The sequence below is a fragment of the Peromyscus leucopus genome, chromosome 2 (assembly GCF_004664715.2).
Source record: "Peromyscus leucopus breed LL Stock chromosome 2, UCI_PerLeu_2.1, whole genome shotgun sequence".
Taxonomy (NCBI): domain Eukaryota; kingdom Metazoa; phylum Chordata; class Mammalia; order Rodentia; family Cricetidae; genus Peromyscus; species Peromyscus leucopus.
In genome coordinates, this window is record NC_051064.1 from 21,556,761 (window position 1) to 21,583,151 (window position 26,391).

At 41.5% G+C, this 26,391-nt stretch overlaps 1 protein-coding gene across 2 annotated transcripts in view; it reads right to left on the reverse strand.

The window, feature by feature from the left end:
* Clvs1 (clavesin 1) overlaps positions 1–26,161 on the reverse strand; it is a 197,393-nt gene extending 171,232 nt beyond the window's left edge. The window contains exons 1-3 of one of the 2 annotated variants that reach the window (XM_028878509.2): positions 25,976–26,161; positions 14,097–14,173; positions 12,896–13,520 (exon numbers count right to left, since the gene is read on the reverse strand). In XM_028878509.2, coding sequence (XP_028734342.1) covers positions 12,896–13,350 — 455 coding nt within the window. In that variant the 5' untranslated portion in view covers positions 13,351–13,520; positions 14,097–14,173; positions 25,976–26,161. The remainder of the gene's footprint in view (positions 1–12,895; positions 13,521–14,096; positions 14,174–25,975) is intronic. The other variant, XM_028878508.2, reaches the window with a different exon arrangement.
* Positions 26,162–26,391: the final 230 nt, after the last annotated feature.

Genomic DNA, 26,391 nt, shown 5'->3' on the forward strand with positions numbered 1-26,391 from the left:
CTGGGATTAAAGGCGTGCGCCACCACCGCCCGGCTAGTTCTTATATCTTAAATTAACCCATTTCTATTAATCTGTAAGTTGCCTCTTGGCTTGTGGCTTATCAGTATTACATCTTGCTTCCTCTGTGTCTGGCTGGCGACTCCTGACTCCACCTTCCTGTTCCCAGAATTTTCCTCTGTGTTTTTCCTGCCTATACTTTCTGCCTGGCTATTGGCCAATCAGCATTTTATTTATCAACCAAATCAGAGCAACACAAATTCACAGCATACAGAGCAATATCCACAGCACTTGTCCTTTTTTTTTTTTTTAAAAAGGAAGGTTTTAACTTTAACATAGTAAAATTATATATAACAAAACAATTATCAAGCAAGAATTATAGTTACAATATCTAGTTTATTTATAATTTCTAGTCTATTTGGATTTGGCAAAATTAAAGAAGATATCCTATCCATCCTATATTTGTGAGTCTAAGTTTCCATATCTAACTTATTCTTTATCATAACTAAGGAAATTATAACTGTCTAGTCTTTAACTACATCAAAGACCTCAGAAGGATAGCTCTGGGCAGGCTGTATTTCTCTAAATAGAGATGAGGGCTGTAAAGTCACGCTTAGCTACAGCTCATTTGCTCCATTCCTTAGAATTCCTCATAGGTCCACACCCAAAGTATATATTTCAGCAAGTGTCGGTTCCTGACTTTTCTGTCCATAGACAATAAGAAGGAAGGAGATTTTTGAAATTGAACTATTTGAGGCTACTGCTAAAAGGAAAGGAAGAAACTAATAAAGGTACTATAAATCATGGTAGTTTGGGCAATATAGCAGGGGAAAGGCCCGCATACCCCAGGAGCCATCATTGCATGGGGTTATGTACAGCCTGTGCCACAGTGACTCACATTCCTCACAGTCGGCGCTTTCCACGAAGCACTGAAGTGTGTGTAACAAGGTCTGTTTACTTTAAACAGAGTTGAATAAAATAAAATTTTAAAGTGGGCCTCAAAAGCCATCCCTCGGTTATGTGGAAAATCAATTTATCCAGCATACACTTCTCCTTTCCAAAGATATATGGCAGCCAAGGCATTGCCTGGGAAGGCTTCACAGATCAAATACCAGCTGCAGCACTCCACCGTGGGAGATGCGGTTAGCCCATCTGCATGCATTCGATGAAGTTACATGATGGATTAACCCCTCCAAAACACGCGAGGGAGTGTGTTATTGCCAGAATTTACACAAACCCATCAGAGTGAGGGGATGCTGAGTAGAAATAGGAAGCTATTCACTGAGAACAAGGCGAGGGGCTGACTTCCCTTTGCCCCGGGTCCTGGATAGAAGTTAGCATCGCTAACAATGGCAGCATCTACATCATGAAGCCTTTGCTCAAGGGTGTATGGTACTCAGTGACAGCGAGTATGGATGCAGATTAGGAGCCGAGAGCAAACAATGGAGTCATGCTCTGCTACAGCCTTACTATTCGGTGAGACAACTAAGCTCCCATCACACAGCCCACAAGCCTCTCCAGCCTAAGCTCCACCCACTCCTTGGGCCTGCCCTTGTCCTGCTGTGGTTCCTACAATACTCGCCATGTTCACTGGGTTTTGCAGAGGGGTCAGTAGCCTAGGGATCTGCATGAGCATCCTACACTCGTTCTCCTTCATTCTCAAATCCAATTGCACCTAACTCAATTATGTTAGTAATGATGTTACTGGGAAGAGCCTAGAATGTGCTGGCTCATCCGGACTTTCCATTACTTCAGATTACTCTCCCATAAGGTCAGGCAGCCAATAGGATGCTTCTGGGACCTGCTCTGTAGCCATGGATACCAGGGAGGAGCCACACAGAGGCCTGCCTCCACGAGCTTCCTTGAGAGGGTGCACAGGAAGATGGTTGTGGCACATGCTAAGAATAAAGCTTTTGACTGCAGATGTGGCACTCGAAAGGGACTTGATGTGTCCTTGATGTAAAACCAGATTTCCTGGTCCTGGCCTCAGCCTAGCTCCTGAGCCTCACTGCTCTCCAGGTGAGCCTTGGTCCTCTATGTCCATGGAACCAATATAGGTATCCCCATATTGGCAAGCTCTGTTCCCGAGGACCATTGTGTAGGGGCAGTTTGGTCTCCAGAGGGCCTCCTATAGATTCCCCTCCTTCACCTGCTTTCTTTTGCCTTTCCTTCAAGCTGGATAACCCCTAGGGAAGGATCTGTTTGGTCTCCAGGTACCCAGCAGGGTGAGATGTTTCTTCTCTGCTCCTATAATGCCCACACCCTCCTCATGGGAATGAAGGCTAAAGAGAAGAAACTGCACCCCCAGAGGTGGGAAGAGCTGAGGGGAGGGGAGGGGAGAGGAAGGGAGCGAGACTCTGACCTCAGCTGAAACATCCCCTTTAGATCAGGAAAGTGAGGCCAGTAAGGCAAAATGAATGGCAGAGAGGCTGAGCCAATTGTATTAGGGAGTGGAATCGATTCCTGGGCAGAGCTTACAACACGTTTTTGAGCAGTCAGAGATTAGGTGGCCCATTCTCTGATAGCAGGTCTCAAACTTAGGAGATCAAAAGAAGGGGAGCAGGAAAGGGAGATCCCCAAGACCAAAGCTCTAACCAGAATTGTGGTTTGTTCTGGATCAACTACCCTCTATTTGAAATGGAGATTATCGACTCCAGCAAGGAAAGCAGGAAGGCTGACTGCAGACCTTCACATCTCTCTCCTCTCCTCCAAATCCAGTCACCAAAACCCACCCTCAGCAGTATAGCAGACCTCCTGCTCCCCTCACATCTCCAGTGGATCACACAGATCTTCCCCTCTAACCTTCCTTCCTTATCCCAGCCCTCAGCCCCTAACCCCAACATGCATTCCCTGAGAACCCACAGGCCACTCTGGCCAGGAAGCAGGTAGGTTTATTGCAAATTTTCACCTCTTCCTCTTCTCCAAATCCAGTCCCAAGTCTCATTCTCAGCTGTGTAGTGGTCTACCTGCTGTGGCCTCTCCTCACTGTCCCCATTCTCATGGGACTAAGCAGAATCTGGTGGAAACTCCTGCTTTCCTCCATCCAGTGGACCGCTCAGCCCCTCCCCAGCCCAACCCCAATCCTATGTCTCAGCTCCCAATACCTAGAAACACACTCCCCTGCCCCAACACCCAGTGGTCCCACCCAGCAGAATTCCAGAAGAATTTCCTACCAGGCAACACACAGCTACCGCACTCTCCTGAAAGCAAGAGAGGAAACAGATACCAAGGGACAAAACACCCACCAAACAAAGACAAGACCAGATATCAGCACCTAGAGTTACAATCTTCCCAAACCCAGATGTCTATATTCCAGGGTAAAAATCCAGTCAATAGCAGCGAGGACAATGTATCTCCACGAGAGTCCAGCAACCTTGCACAGCAGGCCCTGAGGACTGCAACACAGCCGAGACACAAGACAAAGACCTCAGGACAGTCCTTGTGAGTGTCATAGAGGTCCTTAAGGAAAATTAATAAACACCTTAAAGAAATCTACGAAAACACAAACAGTGGGAGGAAATGATAAAACTGTTTAAGATCTGAAAGTGGAAATAGAATCAATAAAGAAAATCCAAATTCAGGGAACTCTGGAAACAAAAAATTTAGGAACTGAAACAGGAACCTCAGAGGCGAGCCTCACCAGCATGGAAGAGAGAATTTCAGGCACTGATCATATGATAGAAGAAATGGATACATGAGTCAAAGAAAATGTTAAACAAACAAACAACAAAAAAAAAAACACCTAGCACAAAATATCCAGGAAATCTGGGACAGTATTAGAAGACCAAATCTAAGAATAATAGAAATAAAAGAAAGAGAAGAAACACAGGTCAAAGGCACAGAAAATATTTTCAACAAAATCATAGAAGAAAATTTTCCTAACCTAAGGAAGGAGATTCCTATTTAGGTACAAGAAGCATACACAACATCAAACAGACTGGAAAAGAAAGCCCTCTCTGCAAATTATAATCAAAACTCTGAATATACAGAAAAAAGAATATTAAAAGCTTCGAGGGAAAAAAACAAGTAACACGTAAAAGCAGACCTATTAGGATAACACCTGACTTCTTGTAAAAGCAGAACTATTAGGATAACACCTGACTTCTTAGTGGAAACTTAAAAGCCAGAAGGGCCTGAACAGATGTTCTAAAAACTCCAAGACCACAGATGCCAGCCCAGAATACTATACCCAGGAAAAACTTCAGTTACAGTAGATGAAGAAAATAAGTTATTCCATGATAAAAATAAAATTTGAGCAACATCTATCTATAAAATTAGCCCTACAGAAGATGCTAGAAGGAAAACACCAGTCTAAAGAGGTTAACCACACCCAAGGAAACATAAAGAATAAATAATCCCAAACCAGCAAATCAAAGGAGAGAACACACACCACAGCAAAATAACAGGAATCAACAAACACTGCTCATTGATATCTCTCACAACCAGTAGTCTCAATTCCCCAATAAAAAGACACAGACTAACAGATTAGATGCAAAAACAGGATCCATCCTTCTGTTGCATGCAAAAAACACACTTTAACATCAAGGATAGACATCACCTCAGGGAAAAAGAAGGAAAAAGATTCCAAGCAAATGGACCAAAGAAGCAAGTTGGTGTAGCCATATTAATATCTGGCAAAATAGATTTCAAACCAAAACAAATCATAAGAAATAGGGAAAGACACTACATATTCATCAAAGAAAAGATCCACCAGGAGGGCACCGCAATTCTCAATCAACATCTATGCTGCAAGTTTGTAAAAGAAACACTACTACAGCTTAAGTAACATATTGGCCCTCACACACTGATAGTGGGAGATTTCACCCAACTCTGGCCAGTAGACAAAAACTACACAGAGAAATGCCAGAGCTAACTGACATTATAAACCAAGTGGACCAAACAGATAACTACAGAACATTTCACCCCAAACACAAAAGAATATATCTTCATCTCAGCACCTCATAGAACTTTCCCCAAAGTGACCACATACTAGGGGGACACAAAGAAACAAGTCTCATCAGATATAAGAAAATTGAAATAACACCCTACATCCTATCTGGCCACCATGGATTAAAGCTGGATATCAACAACACCAGAAAGATTCTAAACTCATGGAAACTGAACAACTCTCTACTGAATGAAAAGAGGGTTAAGACAGAAATTAAGATCCACCAAGATGAAGCTTCAATTCTGAACGTTTATGCCCCAAATACAAGGGCACCCACATATGTAAAAGAAACATTACTAAAGCTTAAAACACATATAAAAGCCCACACATTAATAGTGGGAGACTTCAACAACCCACTTTCACCACTGGACAGATCTCCCAAATCTAAACTTAACAGAGAAACAAAGGACTTAACTGATGTCATGACCCAAATGGACCTAATAGATATCCACAGAACATTCCATCCTAACAAAAAAAGAATATACCTTCTTCTCAGCACCCCATGGAACCTTCTCTAAAATTGACCACATACTTGGCCACAAAGCAAATCTCAACAGATACAAAACAATTGGAATAACCTCCTGTGTTCTATCAGACCACCATGGTTTAAAGTTAGATTTCAACAACAACAAAAACTATAAAGAAAGAAAGAAAGAGAGAAAGAAAGAAAGAAAGAAAGAAAGAAAGAAAGAAAGAAAGAAAGAAAGAAAGAAAGAAAAGACCTTCAAGAACTAAATTAAACAAATACACAACATACCCAAACTCATGGGACACAATGAACATGGCTCTAAGAGGCAAGTTCATAGCACTCAGTGCCTATATTGAAAAAAAAAATTGGAGAAATCGTATACTGTTAACTTCACAGCACACCTGAATGCTCTAGAACAAAAAGGAGAAATCACACCCAAATGAAGTAGATGGCAAGAAATTATCAAATGCTGGGTTGAAATCAATAAAAACAAACAAAAATAATACTAAGAATCAATGCAACAAGTTGATTCTTGGAGACAATCAATAACATTGACAAACCCTTATCTAAATCTACTAAGTGGTTGAGAGACTATCCAAATAAACAAAATTAAAAATGAAAGGGGCATAACAGCAGACACTGAGAGATTCATAAGACATCCTTTAAAAACCTGTACTGTGCCAAACTGGAAAGTCTAAAAGAAATGGATAATTTTTTGAGATATACCACCTCAAATAAGCACTTAAACAGACCTATAACCTCTAGTGAAACAGAAGCAGTCACTAAAAATCTCCTAATCAATAAAATCCCTGGGCGAGATGGTTTTAATGGAGAATTCTATCAGACTTTCAAAGAAGAGTTAATGCTAATACTCCTCAAGATATTCCATAAAATAGAAACAAAAGGAATATTGCCCAGTTGCTTTATCACACCACAGTTACCCTGATACCTAAACTATATAAAGAACCAACAAACAAAGGAATTTCCTTTATGATATAGATGCAAAAATTATCAATAAAATACTTGAAAACTGAATCCAAGAACATATCAAAAGAATCATCCACCATAATCAAGTAAGCGTCATCTCAGAGATTCAGGGATGGTTCAACATATGTAAAGTGATAACTATAATTCACCATATAAACAAACTGGAAGAAAAAACCCCACATAATCATCTCATTAGATGTAGAAAAGGACGTTGATAAAAATCTAACATCCTTTACATGATAAAAGTCCTGGGATGATGAGGGACACAAGAGAGGTAATAAATGCAGTTTACAGCAAGTCCACAACCAATGTCGATTTAAATGGAGAGAAACTCAAGGCAATTCCACTAGATAGTTAGCTGGATTGGTTAGCTAACCAATATCTAATTTAACTTAAGGCCTACTCCATGAGACAGAACTCATACTTGACACGGTTTGGGAGACGTGATGGAGGGGATGGGGAGAGACTGAGAGGAGTGGAAGGAGGGAAACTATAATCAGGATATATTATGTAGAAAAAAATCGATTTCCAATAAAAGAAAAAATAACACCTATGATGGAGATGACAGAAGCTCCTGCAGATGGTGTCATGAGGATTGACTACAACAAGGCACAGGGGCTGCCATGCCCAGGACCATTACTGATGTCAATGCCTTTGACCCAGAATGACACTGCTTGTTATCTGAGGGAGAACCACATTTTCAATTATGGCTTAATGCAGTCAGCATGGAACACTAGTGATCAGGAAGAAATAGAGGCAAAGAAAGTGATAAGAAGCTGCAAGAGAATGGGCCAAGGGAGAAGAACATGTAACGTTAAAACCTTCACAGCACAATTTAGCCTCTCTTTATTTTCTTGTCTAAAGTTACATTTTGCAGTATAGCAGCAATAACTTCTGCTGCTTTATAGTACACTCACAATAAATGCTTCTGAGCTTGATTTACAGCCTCAGCTAAGCATGGCCACTTAATCATCTCCAGCAGCTGCTTAAGGCTCTATATATCACCGTTAGAAGTGGTTATCTGGGAACCATATTTAAAGGGCAAGAGGGCTGCTGGCTAGGTAATGATGAGGCTCAGTGCTCTGGCAAGTCTGGGCATGTGCCACAGGGGTTCTTCAGCTCTGCACTGTCCTTCTCATAAAGTGGTCAGAAAATGCTGTCCAGGTTTCTTGAACATTTGAAGAGCTTCAACCCAGGAATAGTGCCTGCTACACCTACTGGAAAATCTGCAAGAGCGCAGAACACTGTGGTGAACAATGCACTTGCTGCATGCTCTCTTTTAGTGACACTGGCCTTTTAAAGTGCTAACACTGGAATCAGCAAGATGACTCTGTGGCAAAGGCTTTTGCTGCAAGCCTGATCCCTGGACCCCACACAATGGAAGGAGAAAACTGATCCCACAAGTTGTTCTCTGATCTACACACACACACACACCATAGTATACACAGTTATGTACATACAAACAAAAAATGTTCTTGAGCTGCTTAGATTTTTCTCAGTTTGATACAAGTTAGGATCACCTGGGAAATTGAGAAAAATGCCCCAAATCAGTTGGTCTGTAGGCAAACCTGTGGAACATTCTCTTGATTAATGATACATGTGGGGGTTCCCAGCCCATTATGAACAGTGTCATCCCTGGGCAGGTAGTCCTGGGGTGTATGATAAAACAGGCTGAGCAAGCGATAGAGAGCAACCAGCAAGCTGTTTCATCTTTCTAAGTTTGGAAAGGAATGAAATTAAGTATAGAACTTTCTAGGAGGACATAGTCTTCACTTTCAGTCTGGGGAAGGCTCCCTTCTGTATTGGAATGCCTGTGCATGTATCACAGATCTTTGTGAGACTATATAAATTTTCAGAAATACTGTGGCATTGCCCTTCTGTGCCTGTGGGTTCTGCATCTGCAGACCCAATTAACCAGAGATAGAAGATATTTGCAGAGGGAAACTGTATCAGTACTGAACATATACCAACTTCTAGCAATTATTTTATAGTGTAGTGCATTAATTAATAAGATAACCTATAGTGTATTATTGTAAGCAATGTGGAGATGACTTAAAGTGTTTAGGAGGATGTGTATGTATGTTGCATGAAAATAGTATGCCATTTTATGAAAGAGACTTGAACATCTGTGGATTTCAACATCCATGAAAAATTCTCAAACTGGTCCCACACAATGATATGGAAAGGAAAGACTTGATATAAGAAATACCTGAAAGGGCATAATTATTGATATTTGTTATGGTTTAGATTTCAAATATCCCCCTAAAGTTCATGCACTGAAGGCTTGGTCCATAATGCATCAGTATTAAGATATGAGGCTCTGGGAAACAGATGAGGAAACTTTGTGAACTGATGGACTCATTTATAGATACACACTTAATAGGCTAGTGGGTAGTGGCAGCACAGAGAAGCAGGACCTAGTGGAGGAAGAGAGCCAGTGGGTGTACGGCATTGAAAGGCATATTTTGTCCCCAGATCCCTGTTTGCCCTCTTTCTGCTTCCCAATTGCCATGAAGTAAACAGCTTTCCTCTTTGCCCTCAGGCCAGGTATAGACTGAATCCTCAGAAATTCTGAACCCAAACCTTTCTTTATAAATGGATTACCTCAGACGTCTTGTTACACGAAAGCTGACTGCTACAACCTGGGCAAGAGATGTTTCTACAAAGTCTTTATCAAGCTCTTTTGGTGGCTTTGGAAATACACAGTTCTTTTTACTTATACAATGCCTGAGAAAGGGACTACTAATCATTTCAGCAATCCACATGATCCTGCACATTAACAACTCTCTCTCTCTCTCCTCTCTCTCTCTCTCTCTCTCTCTCTCTCTCTCTCTCTCTCTCTCTCTCTCTTTCTTTCTTGCGCGCGCGCGCGCGCGCGCGCACACACACACACACACACACACACACACATGCACACACGGCCTTGCAGAAGCTCCAATGGTATTTGAAACTTCTCACAATGCCAAGACCGAGCAATTGACTCCAGATGTCTTTGGAATTAACTTGGAATGAAAGCCATGAGCGCTTTCCCATGGGTGAGTCAAGTTGCTCTCTGAAGAAGATAGCACCATCTCCTTCCAGACTTCTTTCTTTGCTATCAGCAAGTTAGTGATGTTCTGTCTCCCTAACAGCTCTTAGCAGTCTAGGAGGCCTGATGTCTTACCTAGTTTCCGCTTGAGAAATTGATACTCTAAAAAGTAAATCAATGGGATCCAAGTTTAACTTTTGTTTCTGACCAAGTGAAACCCAGGGATAAATACACGTGTGCCTCCCTGCTTGTCTTTCTTTCTGCAGCACCAGGGTCCTGATAGCAAAGGCATAGATCCAAATTTGCAGCTCAGAAAAAAAAGCAAGAAATAAATTTTCTTTAGAGATGTTACAGATTCAAAGTATGAATTCTTGCCAATGCTGGTATTAGATTAGGTGAGAAAGATCATTGAACCATTGAGTAAGATCCATTAAGTACATAAGTAACTCCTTGTGTCCCCACTGCACATCCAGCTAGTACACTGAAATAACAGTGCTGCTGGCTCTAGAAGGGCCGGCTACGTTCACCTTATGAATGAGTGCATGGTACTCATGATGGAACTCATTCAGCCCAGCCTGGCAGCCGGAAAGCATAGAAGTCCGACAGACTTCTGCTGGTGGAGCCTCTGCCTCTGAGCAAGACCAGCTTGAATTCTGGTAGTTCAATGGCTGTCATGACCTGCTCTGAGCCAGTCACTTTTATACATGTATCAGGTCAAGGTGGATGATATTTACATCATTTAAATAAATATTAATAATCACCTTAATCTCAGTAAACTTTCACATGAGACATTCACATCACTACCTGATCATCTAAGCCCCCAGAGAGAAGCAATCACTTTGCAAAGCTGTGAAATTTCCCTGGCCTTTTGGACCTCATCTGTGTGACAAGTATCTGGGGAAAGCAAGCAGGTGCTTTAGACAAGTGAGTGGGTGAGTAGCATGCATAATCCCACTCTGGTTTTGAAATGTTGCTCTCCTGAACCCAGTTCTAACCTATTTGCCATCTGTCTTCCATTACTTTTGAAGTCAGATTTTAAAAATATTAGTGATAATACCAGGAGCTAGTGTCTATTGTGTGCCAAACAATGAACTTCAGCATGGCATTGCTCTGTCCCACTCCACATAAAGACATTTCTCTTTCCCTGCCTTCCAGAAGAGCAACCAGTCTCCAAGGGGCTGCTTGTCTAGGGTCACATAACTACTAAATGATATGGTCATATTCACATTCAGATTGGTTTGTTTGTATCTAATTTAATGCCAAGTGAATAGACTCACCAATATCAATTTGTAAAAAGCAAAATGCTTTGGATAAAATTGTGTAGTTAAAAGATAATTAGGGCATGGGACTATGGGAAAGGGGAGAAGAGAGGTTATTTTTTAAAAGTTAAGCGAATGTGGAGCCTATAAAGTGTTTTGAGAATCCCTTCTCATCCATCGGATGAGGCTGAATGGGCATCTCATTCCTAAGTCATTAGAGCTAGAAGCTTATTTTACACATGAGGAAACCAAGGAACAGAGAAGGAAGTAACTTGTCCAAGGTTATAATAATCATAAACATTTTCATTATTTCCTCAGAGATTTGTTACCTCTTATTTCTTCACAATGTATTTGGGGATATATACAGGCCAAATCTTAAGTGGAATAAAGTATTTTACTGTGGTTCATTTCTTTATGTGAACATCACAGCTCAGTGGTGCTCAGCGCACAGTCTATCCTAGTAGATAGAAGCCCCAGAAAACTGACAGTTTAGCACAATGATGTCAGCATGATTATTCTCCAAAATCATCAAAACCTTCCGGTTTCCAAATCCAGAATGTGAATGTGCCATTCCTGGGAGTAGGACTGCTCCCTTCAGTTTAGACGCTGGGTCTATGGCTCATGTGCCTCAGGAGGAATTATCCAGTAGTGAACAGGGGCTAGCTGTTTATACGTTGCACCATTTATGGACCGTGAACTGTACCTGGGTCTTCACTGATGAAGACTACATGTTCTCACCGTTGTTTTAAGTGCCTCAAAGTCACACCTCTATGTGTTTGTTGACTGAATGATGCTAATGAATGAATGTAAAAATCCAGCTGTCTTTCTCATCAGTGGACAATGCAAATCAAGGCTCACTATTAACTGCAACATGAACTTGACAAACATGATATCCATTCCACATCACTATTGCTGTTGCAGCTGCAGAACTGACTAAAGTCTAGACTGATTTTGTGGAAACATTTGTGTACCAGAGTCAGGTGGTATTGCCTTGATTTATCAACCAGGAAATTGTCAATGATTGTGAAGACCTCCTGTACTACTGTTATTCTTAGAAAAAGTAGTGGCATAAGGCCTGGGGAAGGTGGACTAGAAAATCCTCTAAATAGCACTGGAAAGGTTTTTGATGTATTTTTCAGTTAAGCCTGTGTCTTCCCATGAACATAAAATATTCATCCATGATGTTGTTGTGAAAGGTCTACGCACAGCTGACTCTTGAGAGATCAGTTCCTTCACTTTTTCCCCATTCAACATTGTTTATTGTGCTACCTGGCTAAGACATAAACATGTGAAAGTCGTCATCCTCCCTGGTCTCATAAACTCAAGTCACATGGCCAGGACTTAACTTCCACTTTGGTTTCACTAGCTGTGTGACATGGAATCCAGGTCCTTAACTTTTCCCATTTGTATGCCATCAAATGTGAAGTATGGGAAATGGCAATAGCATTTATCATTCCCAGGTCTTGGATGGGTTAAATGAGATCATACAAATACCTGGTAGAACATGTGGTAGGCACCAAGAAGGAGCAACTACTGAGCAGAGACCTTACATTTCTATAATTGTTTTCATAGAATAATGTGAACCTGGACTTAGGCAATAGCAATAGACACAGCGAAATGAAGATACTGGGAATGATTTTGAAAGAAAAAATTGGGGTGTAGGTGGAATTTAGGGAGAAATACAATGTTAGGATAAAAGCCAAAGATGATTCCACATTTTGGCATGAGGAACTGGGTAGAGGGATGAGTATGTATACAGGGGACGATGGTATACTCAGCCTGTGGCATGTAGAGTTGTGGCTCTAAAAAGAACAGTTCGGAAGGAAATCCATTTAGTTGGAAAATCTGGCACCCAGAAGAGAAGGATATTAAAGTCACAGAGAGCACCCACAAAATTATTTTATGTGTGGCAACCAATCCAGTGAATCCATTTTTTTGTACTGTTGATACACTAAAAAGAATATATGGATCTTCTAGAATATATCAGCTTTGTGTTTATTAAAATAAATGTCTTAGTTTGGTGAATGGAACACTCACTTCTAGGGTCCAATACAACTCAGAGGCTGTGATTCCCTTGTGGACTTGCCTTTGGGTGGCATTACACCTGGGTCTTAAAGCCTCCTTTGACCTACAGAGCCATACACCCCAGCATGCAGTGATGATGCTATGTCAAAACAAAGCCAAGTAAAGACACTATCTACATTTACCTACTCTGATCCCAGTTGGCAGCAAACAGCAGGAGAATCTTCCTGCCGTAGTGGTCACGGTTTTCCAGCACTCCAGGGAACCCATCAATCAAAGCCCTCTTAATGCCGGGATCATCTGCCTTGAAGTTTTTGAACATGTCCAGGTTTAGCTGGCGGTACTGAAAGTACTGGGCCAGGAGTCTGAAGGCATCGGCTTGGTGAAACTTCCTGGCTCGGAGAAAACGCAGGATGAAGGCATCATCTGTACGTAAAAACCCAATGTCCGGCCTGGTGATGATCATGTCTCTGACCTGTTGAATGTCCTGATGTAAAACGTCCGGGTTTTCATTCAGTTCTAGGCGGGCTTTCTCTATCGTGTCTGGACTGAGCCCAGCCTGCAAGTGTGTCATCTTGGCCAAATCTTCTTCCCAAGTGCTTAAGCTCTGAGGTTTGGGAAGAACAGAAACTGGTCCCATTCACATGAAAGCGCGCTGAATCCTTGGCCCATTCGATGGTTCTCCTACAAGGCTGCCCCCAAAACAGACAAATGCAGAGTCTTCTTTCTGTCCTCGGAAAACAACTGGACATTCAGGCCCTATGTGGTGGTGGCCATCCAAAAGAGAAGGAAAATCGAGGCCATTGCTTACTGAAAAACAAATGCACACAAGAGAGAGATGATGCAGAGAAAATATGGACAAATGAATTGGAGCCTAGATAGAAAATAGTACATTAAAATATGAGTCTGACAAGTCCATATCCTGTAACTAAGCTGCATATAATCCTTTAGGTAGGACATTTGGCTTATTATCAACAACTTAAATATTTAATATGCAAATATTTGAAATACATTCACAAAAGTTTTAGTTACAGTGGGTGACTCCCTAAGATAATGCCCTGTGGTCAAATTAGCAATAGAGTACCCTTTTATTAATGAAAGATTTTGTTGTGGTAGTTGTTGCTAAAGTATGCTTTATGGGACTGTTGACAGACATTATGGCTGCTGTACAATTCATTGTTTCCTGTTAGCCTCACTTCTTAAACAGAAGTATCTCAGATAGATATCTGCCCCTCACATCTTTTAAAGGCAGCCATCCACAGCTTAACAATACTAAGAGACTACTAAACGTCAGCCTAACCTGACCCCAAGGTGCCTAATTAATGGTAAAAGTATTGTCACAATGGGGTGGGTTGTGGCAGACAGGTTCAGGGCTGGAAGACTGACCTTCAACAAGGACATCCTGAGCAATGAGAAGGGTTTACAGGCTCATGTGGGATTTGTTATTCTGACTTCTTCCACTCCTGCAAAGAAACCACAGGCATGCAACGCTCTCAATCCGCATTCTACCTCATCCATCTGGGCTCTGAAATCTGTCCATTTTCTGTAACTTATCATTTGTCCTGAGATACTGTTTTACATAGGATTATTGTCTTATTTCTCCATATAAATGGCAACAAAAAGAGGAAAGAAAATCTGCTGTATTATTTGCATCTACTTTTTGTTTTGTGTATTCATGCTTAACCTCCCACAGGTATCTGTCTGAGTTATCCTTCAAATTCTCAAAACAGAAAGACAGGTATGTATATGTTTAAAATCATGCTTTGTATGGACCTAGGAGAGCTGGCTCCGCTTGCCTGAGGGGGCGGTCCCAGTGAGCTGGCCTGACCAGCTCGGCTACCACCCAGACCTACATTCTGAGGCTCGGGTTGGCCCACCCTAACATCTGCCACATCTGTGACCTGCTGGAGCACGTGAAGGGACTGGTCCTGAAGAACAGTAGCTACAGGATCCCCGTGACTCGGGGCACAGAATATCCGAGAGGAGTTTTGGTGAGGATCCAGTGATGGTGGTGTGCCAGAGGCCAGAAGCCTTGTACCAGACCAGTGACTCATTGCAATGAACATTTGCACTGGGGCTGATGGGACAAAAGGGTGGACTGTGTGACACACTGCAGCTCCCAGTGCCACTAGAAGAGATGGAGAGGTGTTGGAGAGGAGATAAAAATGGAGGATTGAGGCGGATTTTTGCTTGGTTTGTTTTTTAATTAATTTGGTAGGGAGGGGGTTTCTTTTGGGAGGGACATTGCAGGAGTGAGAGGTGGATATGGAGGGACTGAGAGGTGAGAGGAATTGGGTTGCATGATATGAAATTCCGAAAGAATCAATAAGGAATCATGGAGATATATATATATATATATATATATATGTGTGTGTGTGTGTGTGTGTGTGTGTGTGTGTATACATATACTATATATAGTACAATATGTATATATATATACATATACACATGCATGCATTGTTTCTTAGGTAAACAGTATTTATAGTAAGAGAGAATATTCACTTCCCATCTAATCATTATTGATAATGCGTCATCACACAAGATCATTCAAAAGACAAAATAAGTGGCCTGATTGATTATACATCTACACCTGTCTGCTTCATGGTGGGGGAGATGAAGAACACTTCCAGTTAACTAATATTCATTTTTAATGTAATAATATAAAAATAACATGTTTAAATACATTTGATCTGTAAAATAACATCTAGATCTATAATGTGTGAATAAGAAACAGAGTTTTATTTTTCACTAATTTTAAAGATCCACTAAAAATAATGCTATGAACTATTCTAGGATTGATGGAAACTTGAAACTCTAGCTAGTTTAATATTCACCCAGTATTAAAATTCCTTCTCCTATAGCTGACCACAAGCCTTCACAAAGCTGCCTCACTGTGTGCTTCCTTTCTCTAATTCACCCCTACACTCACCACACCCTTAGACACTGTGGAACACGTTCTCACCAACCATCCAAAGATGGAGGTGCAGTTGTTATCAAAATGTAGACACGAATGACACAGTGTTGGCTACTTTATGTCGACTTGACACTGCCTAGAGTCATCTGAGAGGGGAACCTCAACTGAGAAGTTCCTTCCATAAGATCAAGCTATAAGCAAGCCTGTACAGGATTTTCTTAACTAGTAATTGATACAGAAGGGCCAAGCCCATTGTGGGAGTGCCACCCCTGGGCTGGTGGTCCTGAGTGTTATAAGAAAGCAGGTTGAGCAAACTATGAGGAGCAAGTCAGCAAACAGCACTCTTTAATAGCCTCTGCATCAGCTCCTGCCTCCTGGTTCCTGCTTTCTTTGAGTTTCTGCCTTGGTTTCCCTCAGTGAACCTTGAGTCAGGATAGGTGAGTCAAATAAACCCTTTCTTCCCCAAGTTGCTTTTGGCCATGGTGTTTCATCATAGCAATAGCAACCTTAGCAAAGACAGACGATGATGATGATGATGATGATGATGGAACAAACGTAAACTGGAAGAGTACAGAGTAATCCATGCAGGTGGTCGCCTAATATTGAATGGCATTCAATGCTACTGCATCCAAAAGACAGTTTTCAGTTTCCAGTGTAGGTGACATCTACCCGTATTTGACATTGACTGTTCCATCCTTAGAGCACTTCTCCTTCCGTCCTTCCATTCTCTGTCCATATGCCCTGGCCATCCCTGCCCCTTCTTTACTCATTCTTCTCCCTCTGTGAAAGCCAATGCCAGAATTTTCAGGATCCTGCCCCATGATCTGTCCACCTGCATGCAGATAGCTTCAGTCCCTAGCTTCCTTCTGCTCTCCAGTCTCCTCATTCAGTTGTCCACTGAGAAGCTCTCTGCAGATGTCCTTCAATACTATAAACACATGTTCAAAACTGAACTAATAGCTCCCCATCCTGAACTGGATCCTCCAGCTCCTTCTCTCAGTGAGTGACATCACTTCCCATGCATACTGGAAACCTAAGGGTCAACTCTTGTTCTGCCCATCTTTCCAGCTCCATGATTGCATAATTAAGACCATCACCACTCCAGTGTTTAGATGGGAAGCAGGCTTTCTACCACAGTCTTTGCTGCCAACCTATGAATTCTCTGTATTTCCATTACTCTAAGTGTTACAACCGAAATATGTTCACATCACACTGTGATTAACATTCATTGTTAGCTTCCAACTCTTCATCATTCTCCACAACTCAATCTGAAAGTCCCTTTCCCCAGGAAACCCTCCCCAAGCTCAGAAATCAGAAATCAAATGATCCATACACACTTAACTACACCATGCTTTATTACCATCCTCACTTCCCCCTTTTATTCAGAATCTCCTATAAAAGGGGGTGTCTATTATTTATTCAGGATTCCTCAGTATATGCAGCATAAAGAGGGCCAGCTCTGTGGGCAAAGACGTTCATTGTGACAACTGACGTTTTCTCAGTGCCTAGGATGGGGCACATAATGCACCAGATGCTACCAGTTATACAAAGCATCAATAAAAACAGCAGTCAAAACACTTTTTACACGTCATTGCTTCCCCCTGTCTGGAGAGGGCAACTTTCCTTAAATAAAGCCTTGCAACTAACTTTTAATTCTCTCCCTTATCTACAAAGAATTCCCCCACCCCCAGAGAATTTCCCCTAGGCACATTATATTTCAGATCCTGGTCTCACTGAAGCATTATGGGTAATGCTCACAGTTCCAAGCCAAGGAGCACAATGCTAAGAGCACAAAGCATAGCAACAGCTTGCTCCCTGAAGAAGATTTAAAGCTGCTTTGGAGCAAGTTACTTACCTCACAGTTCAGGGAACTCAACAATGTTTCCCAGATAAATTACTATGGGTTCAAGGGAAGAATTGAAGTTGCATTTTTCATGCCCTGCCTCCATACATAGCTATGCCTCCAAACTATAATATCTGAAATAAATTTGCTCTAATCTACATCTTTATTCTGTGCTCAGCATGCAATAGAAGCTTCTGCTGAGAATAGTCCAGCCAGGGTCACTGGATTGCATGCTTAAGATGATTATATATATATCATTAAAGGTAAATCCCTCATACCAGAAGCCTGAACAGCCTGCTATTTAAATAACACCGATCAATGCTAGTTAAGGTACAAGAAAAGCTGTATGGAGAATGTTTATCACAATGCAGCATTTTCAATCAACCACAGCTCTTTAGTTCTCACTTGACTTTTCTGAATTATAAATAGGTTACATTGGACTTGATGTCGTACTCATAAGAGTGGTTTCTTTTCCTGATGGTATTTATAATAATGATAATAGCTATGATTCATTATTTATTATCACTGTGTTTATTATGTCCCAGACACTTGAATAATCTTTTCACATACTACAATACTTGTTAGAACAACTATATCAAATAAGTAAAAACTGAGATGCAAAGAAATTAAATGACTTGCCAAGAGGCAGACACTGAATGATAGTCCAAATAATCTCTCTGGACGATGGTCGTCATTCACTTGCTGGTTTGCCTCTGCTGTGTAGCAGTAGTCCAAGTATTTGCTACTTAACATCCATATGACATTCCTTTCACAGCTCCAGAATCCCACTCTCCTCCCCTTCCTGCTCTTCCATACTAACCCTTCTATGAGACAGAATCTGCCTCTGGGTTGCCAGGCTTTCTTAGACAGCTTAGTGCTGCACCTTACAAATAGGTGCCCACTAGCTCCCTCCTCTTTTTGTCACTGGGGGATGGCTGGGCTGCTTAAGATGCAGTGGCTTTGCCAGCTGTCACATATTTTGCTCTTCTTTTTAATATTTTCCTTTGCCATGCCTCACAGAGTGCCAGTCATGGCATCAGCAGTAAAGTCTGCTCACCAACCAGAGAGGGAGCTTTAGGCAGGTGCAGAAAGCAGCTCTTCTCAGTGCTGGAGAATCACTCATGGCTTTGTATTCTAAAACAAGAGCATCTCTTGGGAGGCCAAGTTGGAGAAGGCCTGCACTTAAAATCCATGCATTTTTTAAATAAACTAGAAATTTGAGTCTCTCCTGCTTTTTGTTTAAATTCTTGACATCCACAGATTCCAAATACTCATTTAACTCAAGTTAAGACAAAAAATAAATCTACAGTATATATTTACCCCCACACATTCAATCTTAAGAAAGTGTACTTATAAATGTTTATCTTTTTTTAAATCTTTGTGAAGAGTAACAAAAAATCCTTTAAGGAAGCAAAGTTTTTCATGTAACCTATATCACCTCTTTTATCACCTATTACTCTCATCTATTTCATTATCATCTTCAAAAAACCACATTTGTATCTGGGGGGGGGGAGCAGGGAGGATTCAGACCAATTGTAGCAATGTCCTCTCTAAAAATATATAACATTTCAAAGTGTTTTACATTAATTATCTTGTGCTTTGTTACAATGGTCCTTCAATGTGTAGAAGAAAGATAATTTCCTGGGAAATGCTAAGGTATAATCATGTGGAATAAGACAAGTGAAGGTGCTTATGGAATGAAAAGAGCTCTTCCATTAGCTGTAATATTCTTGTTAATATCCTAATTATGTTGTCTCCAGATAAATAAAAGATATTGAGATGCAGACTACTGCAGAGCTGGCTTAAAGTCCAATACTGAGCTAGTAGTGGCATTGGGAAAGAAACAAATATCTGTGAGTGCCTGTTATGTACCAAGGGCTTTAATTATATCACCTAATTTCTAGCCGACCTTTAAAGTTAAGTTATTAGTTATTAGGTGAAAAGGGAGATTGAAAGCTTAGACTAAAAATGATAAAAAGGACAAGCCTTCACACCCCAGATTACCTCTCCACACTTTGTTCATGGCTATTCCTTGTCTCTGAAGAGGTGCCATCTTTAACAACACACTCTTATTAGCAGCATCCTAACTCATGCATTCACATCAGGCACCAAATTTGAAGAAGAGAGGGAATATTGTTGTCATTATCAGAAAAATAATGTCTACAAAACCTCACTAGGCATAGTGGCTAACCTTGTAATCACAAGATTCAGGAGGATAAGGCAGGAGGATTGTGAATTTGAGGCCAGTGTGGGATATAAAATTAGATCCTGTCTCAACAATAACAACAACTAAACCCTACAAGGACTTAATATTACTTGAAATATATGAACATAAATCACTAATAAATAAAACTTCAGGTTAGTGTGACTTTTGTGTGAATTTCTTATCAACATTAATATAAGATGAAAACCCATGTTTATTTTGTGAGCACTTTTCTTTTACAAAAGGATGAAAAATGAATCTTCATGATAAAACCTACTTATAAAAGTCTAATTAAGTACATCATCCACTAGCACAAATAAAAATTTTTACAAATTTTAAACATATGTTCTCTCAAACTTTATTCTACACATATAAACTACATATATATTCACCTAGGAATGATAAAGAGAATTTTAATTTGTTTGTGTTATCTTTTAATTATTTGTTATTGTTTTGTTGGTTTTTTTTTTTAAAAAAAGAATGTCTTTCTACATATTTCAGACTGGCTTCTGGTTCATAATTCTCCTGCCTCAGCCTCTTGAGTGTTGTTATTGTAGGCATATTCTACCACACTCAGTTCAAAAGAAATTTTTGTACCAAATGACATGAAAGTAGATGTTACTGGAAGGTCTAGACCAATGTTTACAATCACACTGACTAGTGTTTCTTCCTATGGGACACTCTGTCTGAGCTGTTTTCTGAATGCTAACATGTTCCCTTACTGCTTGGGGAGCCCACACTTCAGTCTCGGGGTTGTTAATGACACATTCAGAATGTGTCATTCTGTGGGAGAGTCTTTGCACTTGTTGGGTTTCAGAGGGTTGCTGTGCCTTGCAGGACTTCTTCCTCCATAAAGACAAGAAAACCGAAGCCCTGAGAGTAACAACGGCTGCTGCATGCACTGAATTTCATCGAACATTAGCCAATTTACAGATGGGAACTGTCTGTACCGGGGTGGACAGACATGTCTGGAAGGACAAAGGGCACACCTTTAATCATCAGGAAGTGTAGCATGGTCAGAATTGAGGCCTGGCTCACCTTCAGCATTCCATCACCTTTAGCTCAGCCCTAACCCAGGGCTTACTCCTGCCCATAAATATTCATTGTGCAGACTCCCTTGGATCCTTTTAAAATAGCAACCAAACACCCTGTCATGTGCTTCCATTTGCTCCCACTCTGGAAAAAGGTTAAAAGTAAATTGCAATGAGTTCCATCAATGTGGAGACAATGAGAACTTCTTACCCAAAATAGATGCCAGATTGAAATGAAGATGGACCAGGCCTCAGGTACATTGGGACTATTTGGCAAAGACTGAGTCCTGGGTTCTAGAACAACATTCTGTCATCTTTTATGTTTTTAGCTTGCTGTGTGACGATGTAAAAGGGGGCTAGACAAGCTGGAAAACAGTAGAGTACCTTCTGCCTCTCTGCTACATTAGGATGGAAGTGATTCACTAGAGTAACGCTTTCTTTCTAATCAGTGTATCTTATGGAGAGAAAGTACATGGGGAGAAGGTTATAGAGACTGAAATGTCTTCATATGATGTCCCTCTATTGCCCTAAGAACTCACAAGCAGTTAGCACTCCTAGGTCCAAAGCAGATCAGTTGCATTTGGTAGGCGTATCATTGAGAGACGAAGACAGGAGAGGGAAATGCTTGAGTATTTTTTCTCCAAATGAAGAAGATATTTTCTCCAAAATAGACTCTATTATTTGAGAAAATAATCTGGAGGTATAAGAAAGATGGGCCTCCCCAAATAGTCCTTAAATTCCCCTTCTCACTTAGTTTTCCCAGTACATCTATATAACTGGGATTCTTCTTGTGGATATGGTTGGGATAAGAATGGCTACAGCAAGGATCAGAATGAAGAAAACTCCCAGGCAAGAGTGAAATGGAGAAGGTTGCTTTGGGGTAAGGTGGGAAGAGAGAAGACACCCCACCCCCACCCCCACCCCCAACCTTCACCTGAACTTGTGTTTTTTGAGCTCTCACTGTCTCTGAAGTTGGAATGGGTTGGGTTTTGTTTCAGTTAAACTTTATTACTAACTATACCTGAAGGTATGAAATTTAAGTCAGAGGGTAACCTCTGTCCTCCTTCTTCAGTGGAGGTCCATTCATCATGTTAACTGAAATAAGCCAGACAGAAAAACAAATACCATGTTCTCCCTCACATATAAAGGACAAAAACATTGATTAGTTAGAAGACAATAGTAACTGAGGCTGGAAAGGGGAGGAGGAATGGATGACACGGAGAAGTGGGACAAGTATCAAAATATTCTTAGATTGGGGCAACAAGCTTCAGTGTTCCAGAGCACAGTAGACCAATTATAGCTTACAAATGACTACATATCTTAAAGCCAGCAGAAGAGTAGGAAGGTTCTCAACACAAAGAACTGATAATTAACCCGACCATTGTGATGATATACATTCATTGAAAGACTACACCAGGTCCCACAATATGCATAACTATTATATATCAATCAAGAATTTTACCCATTAATCAGTAGCAGCCTCATAACTTCACAGGTTATTGGGAACAGACTACTGAGATGCACTTCTAACCCACTGACTGAGCAATAAAATCAGACTTGAGAAGCAATGACCCCAAAGTGCTGAGGTGAATGACCTGCGCCGAAGCAAATCTTGAAATATCTGTGTTTTCAGCAGCACCACATTGTTAATAGGGGGATGAGCACATCACTGGAGTGTCCATTCCCATGGGCAATTGCACCCATGGCAGCTTACTGTATCACCCTATGAATTACACCCACATATGCTTGCATACTTTATAACATCTAAAAAAAAAGTAAAGGGGAAGAAAAGAATGAAGAGAGAGAAGGAAGGCAAAAGGGAGAGAAGGAAGAGGGATGGGAAGGGAAAGAGGGAAGAAAGAGAGGAGAGAGGGAGAGATGGAAAGAAGAAGAGGAGGAAAGAAAGAGAATGAAAGGAAAAGAACATGTGGGGAAAATGTCAGGTGACACCCTTTTGAGAAGTTTGCTTATGTAGCCTGTAATGTGAGCCCTTCAATCATCCCTTGACCCACAACTTTGTCCCTGCCTCTCCTAAAACTATAAAATACAGAGCACCAAGTGACCTATACATGTGACACACATAAAGGTCTGGAAGTTTACGTAATACATCTGAGCTATAATAGAATCTAAATCCAGGTGATTCTATTTTAAGGAACAGAAATAGGTAAAGAATAGCCAGACATCTAAGAATCGAAGATTCAGCTGTGTCTAGCATCCCAACACATGTAGGGAAATTCTTCTTTGCTCAGAAATCAAGTTGAACAAAAACTCCCAGGAAATTAGCCTACCTCTAAAAGCACTTTCCATAATATTTCTTGACATAGAACAAGTCCATAGAAAGAAAACAGCCCAGGGTAACCTGATGGAGAAAACTGAGAGGAGGTGGGAGATAATGAACTCACATCTGAACACATAACGGTTCTTCATGGGTGCAGACAGTGTCTGGCCAGTTGGTTTAGGCAGACAAAATGCAAACTTCCTTTAAGCTGCATAAAACTTGGATTCTCTACAGTGATACAGCACTTGGGTCTGTGGAGGGTTGCAGAACTGTGGTCCTTCACACTGTGGGCCTTCTTGTGAAGCCTCATTCCAGTGAAATTTGGATAAGAGTGATAATGATGAAAACAATGCCTGTTTGGGAGAGGATGCATCAGGAAGGGAGGGCCAGCTCTCTTGATGACCCTGCGGGCTTTTCTGGGTTAATACATATATACCAGCTCCATGCTTTTAATCCTCCACGCTGCTTGTCACCTTTTCTGTCCAAGTCACAACAGCAGAGAAGATCAAAGCCAGCCAGAGTCCACTTATGAAGAATGGCTCTGCAATAAGGGAGTTTGTGAAGTTGGGGGCAGATTTCCCAGAGATAATAGGGTGTCTCTCTTGTCAAGCACAAAGCAGACACACCAGCCCTAACAGTTTAAGACTTCATCTTTTAGGAAATGAGCCTTCCAGCTCATTTTCTTAAATGTCGTACCCTTCCCCTTCTACAAGCCTGTCTACAAAAAGGACACCGTGCTGAAAAACAAATGTTTCTGTTTACCTTTAAATCCATTTTTAAATCAGAAAGTTTTGTTATTAGCAATATGAAAGATAAACAACCCTAACTAAAAAAAAAATAAGTGTGGAAGCCACAACAGTAACACTCTATAAAAATTAATAAGCTGGGCATAGTGTTTCCGATAGGGAGAAGAAGCATGGCTTCGGAGACAGGTGCCTGTAAATCTCCTGAAGCAGCACCACTTTGCCATCCCACCAGCCTCGGGGAACTAGAGCGAGCACAGGAAGCCGGCAGCCCTGGAGGCTTTGTATTCCGGGCCTGTGTTTCTGGTGAAGCTGCTCAAATTGACAACATGTACACATTTTTTTCAGCCTCCTGGTCTGGACCATTCTTTGCACATAGATAAGGGAGTTTTAAGAAGTCTTTCACAAAGACTTGAGAGCTCTTGTTTGTTGTGCATAACATCAGTCTAAGGACAGTGGTAGGTGACTAAATGCAATACACTTTGCCAAATGTTTTCACTGATTTTCTTGGTTTGAGCTTTAAAATGATTGAAATTTAGAGGCAAATAGAACTGTGCTTTTAAGTTCATAAAATTAGAAACAGTAAGCAAACTCGGCATGACGCTACTATTCCTCATTCATGAAGATTATTGAGCATGGATTTTTGCACGAAGCTTCTTCCAGAAGACTGTTTATGAATCTCTCCACTTTGGGTGGTGCCTCTAAAGATAAGCAAGAACAGAACTTGCTTCACTGTCCCTTTTCCAAGAGGTGGGTTATGCCCAAGGATAGTGCCAAGTGGGGCTTTGTGTCCCCTGGTTTAACCATTCTTGTGGCCGGTGGGAGACCTGACAACATTTCTACTTCAATACAACACATTTCAACTAAGATGCCGATGTAATGAAAAACAACTTGCAAAAACAACAACAGCAACGAAAGAAACGACAATACTTTGCAGCTCAGTACGGTCAAGTCAGAGTCCCTTTCAACACACTTATTAATGATGGGGGCAAGCACTTGGTTGCTGTTGCTGGTTAGCTCTGATAAAGCAAATGATCCTGGTTAAATCAAATAGGTGCCATGACCTAGGACTGGACCATCAGGTCCAAATTCATGAGCTGTTTGAAAGATGTCCCCACTCCCCATCGGCTTTGATAGAAGACGAAAGCACTGTAAAGCAGAACCAGGCAAATCACAGTTACATAAAATGCCTTTTCAATTTCTGCACTCTATTACCCTTTACTATTCTAGGAAAATGGTGTTATTGCCTGATTACTGAGAAAGCACACGGAAATCTCGCCTCCCAAATCTGAGCCAGTCCTTGACTAGTAATGAACAAAGCCAGGCCATCTGCTCAGAATATCATTACCACTTTGGCCATTTGGGCAAGGAATATATCTGTTCTCTTTCCAGAAGAGGTTTAAGATTGGGAAATTGAAATAAGTATAGAAGAAGAGACATTTTAGCAAATAGAATTTCCTGGTGAAAGGCTTATTTGATACATTCTCGCTATCATCATTTTAATTTTCATTTGGCCATAGAGTTAACCTTTGGGGTTAACATTAAAAAAAAACTTAATTCCAGAGTTTCTACAGTAAATGCTTAGGGAGAAAAGCAGCCATGTGGGTGCTGTGAGTCACCCATCACCCCCACCCTGCTTCCTGGTGACTCTCCATTGGAAAACCAGAATATCGGGGCTGAGCTAACATTTCTTCCTGGAATCACACTATGCCTCAGGCCATGTTAATTTCCTGAACTAAACAGTCTCTAATCTGCTGAAAGGCAGCTGGCTAACTGCTGGTGTCTGGCAAGTCCCCATCTGTCCCCTTTCTGGGGTTTCTTCCTGCTGCCTCCACTTTCCCTTTCTCTCAAGCAGGCGTCTCTCTTTGTTTTCAGGGGTCTCTCCACCTGAACTTTCCCTTCTATGCCTGTGAACTTGAGCTCTTTCCTTTCTACCTTGCAGACCTCAGGCTTTGTCTAAGTGACAAGACACAGTTGTGTGGACTGTAGTTACCGCGCCGGTGATGGTGGAGATGATGACGGCGATGGTGGGGATAGGGTGCTGATGGTTGGGGAGCGCAGGCTGGGCAGCGTGGCAGGAAAATGGACCGCGGAGGCGGTGGAGAGTGGGGTGCAGAAGGATGGAGTGCAGTGGGATTGCAGATGGGAGCTGTCCACGCGCCGAAGTGCTGAAACGCCGCAGCCATGGCATCACTAGAGCGGGGACAGGCGGGGAGGCGCTGAGAACACAGAAGGAAGAAAAAGAACAAATACCTTCACACCGCCGCCCAGGCTTGCTTTGAGAATGTGTTTCTGCAGGTGTCCGCGCGCGCGGCTGAACTGGGTGGGTGAGATCCCCTATCCTGGCAGTTGGAGCTCAGATTTCTCTAGAAAGCTGTGAATGAGAGACCGGGCTGCACGGGGCTGTGATTTGGGTAGGAGGCGTGTGCGCCAGAGACTCTGTCCTTCTATACCAAGCCTGGCTTTCCCCTGGGTCCTAAATGCCTCCGCAGGTTGTTCTCACCCATTCAGGCAATACAAGTACTAAGAATTGTTTTAATTTGTTCACACCTGGGACAAAAAGTATAGGAAACTATAACTACCTACATTTAAAGCAGAATCTTTTAGATAGCTTATTTCAAGTTCCAAAAGAGACCAGGTCTTGTGTATGTAAACCTAACAGATAATAG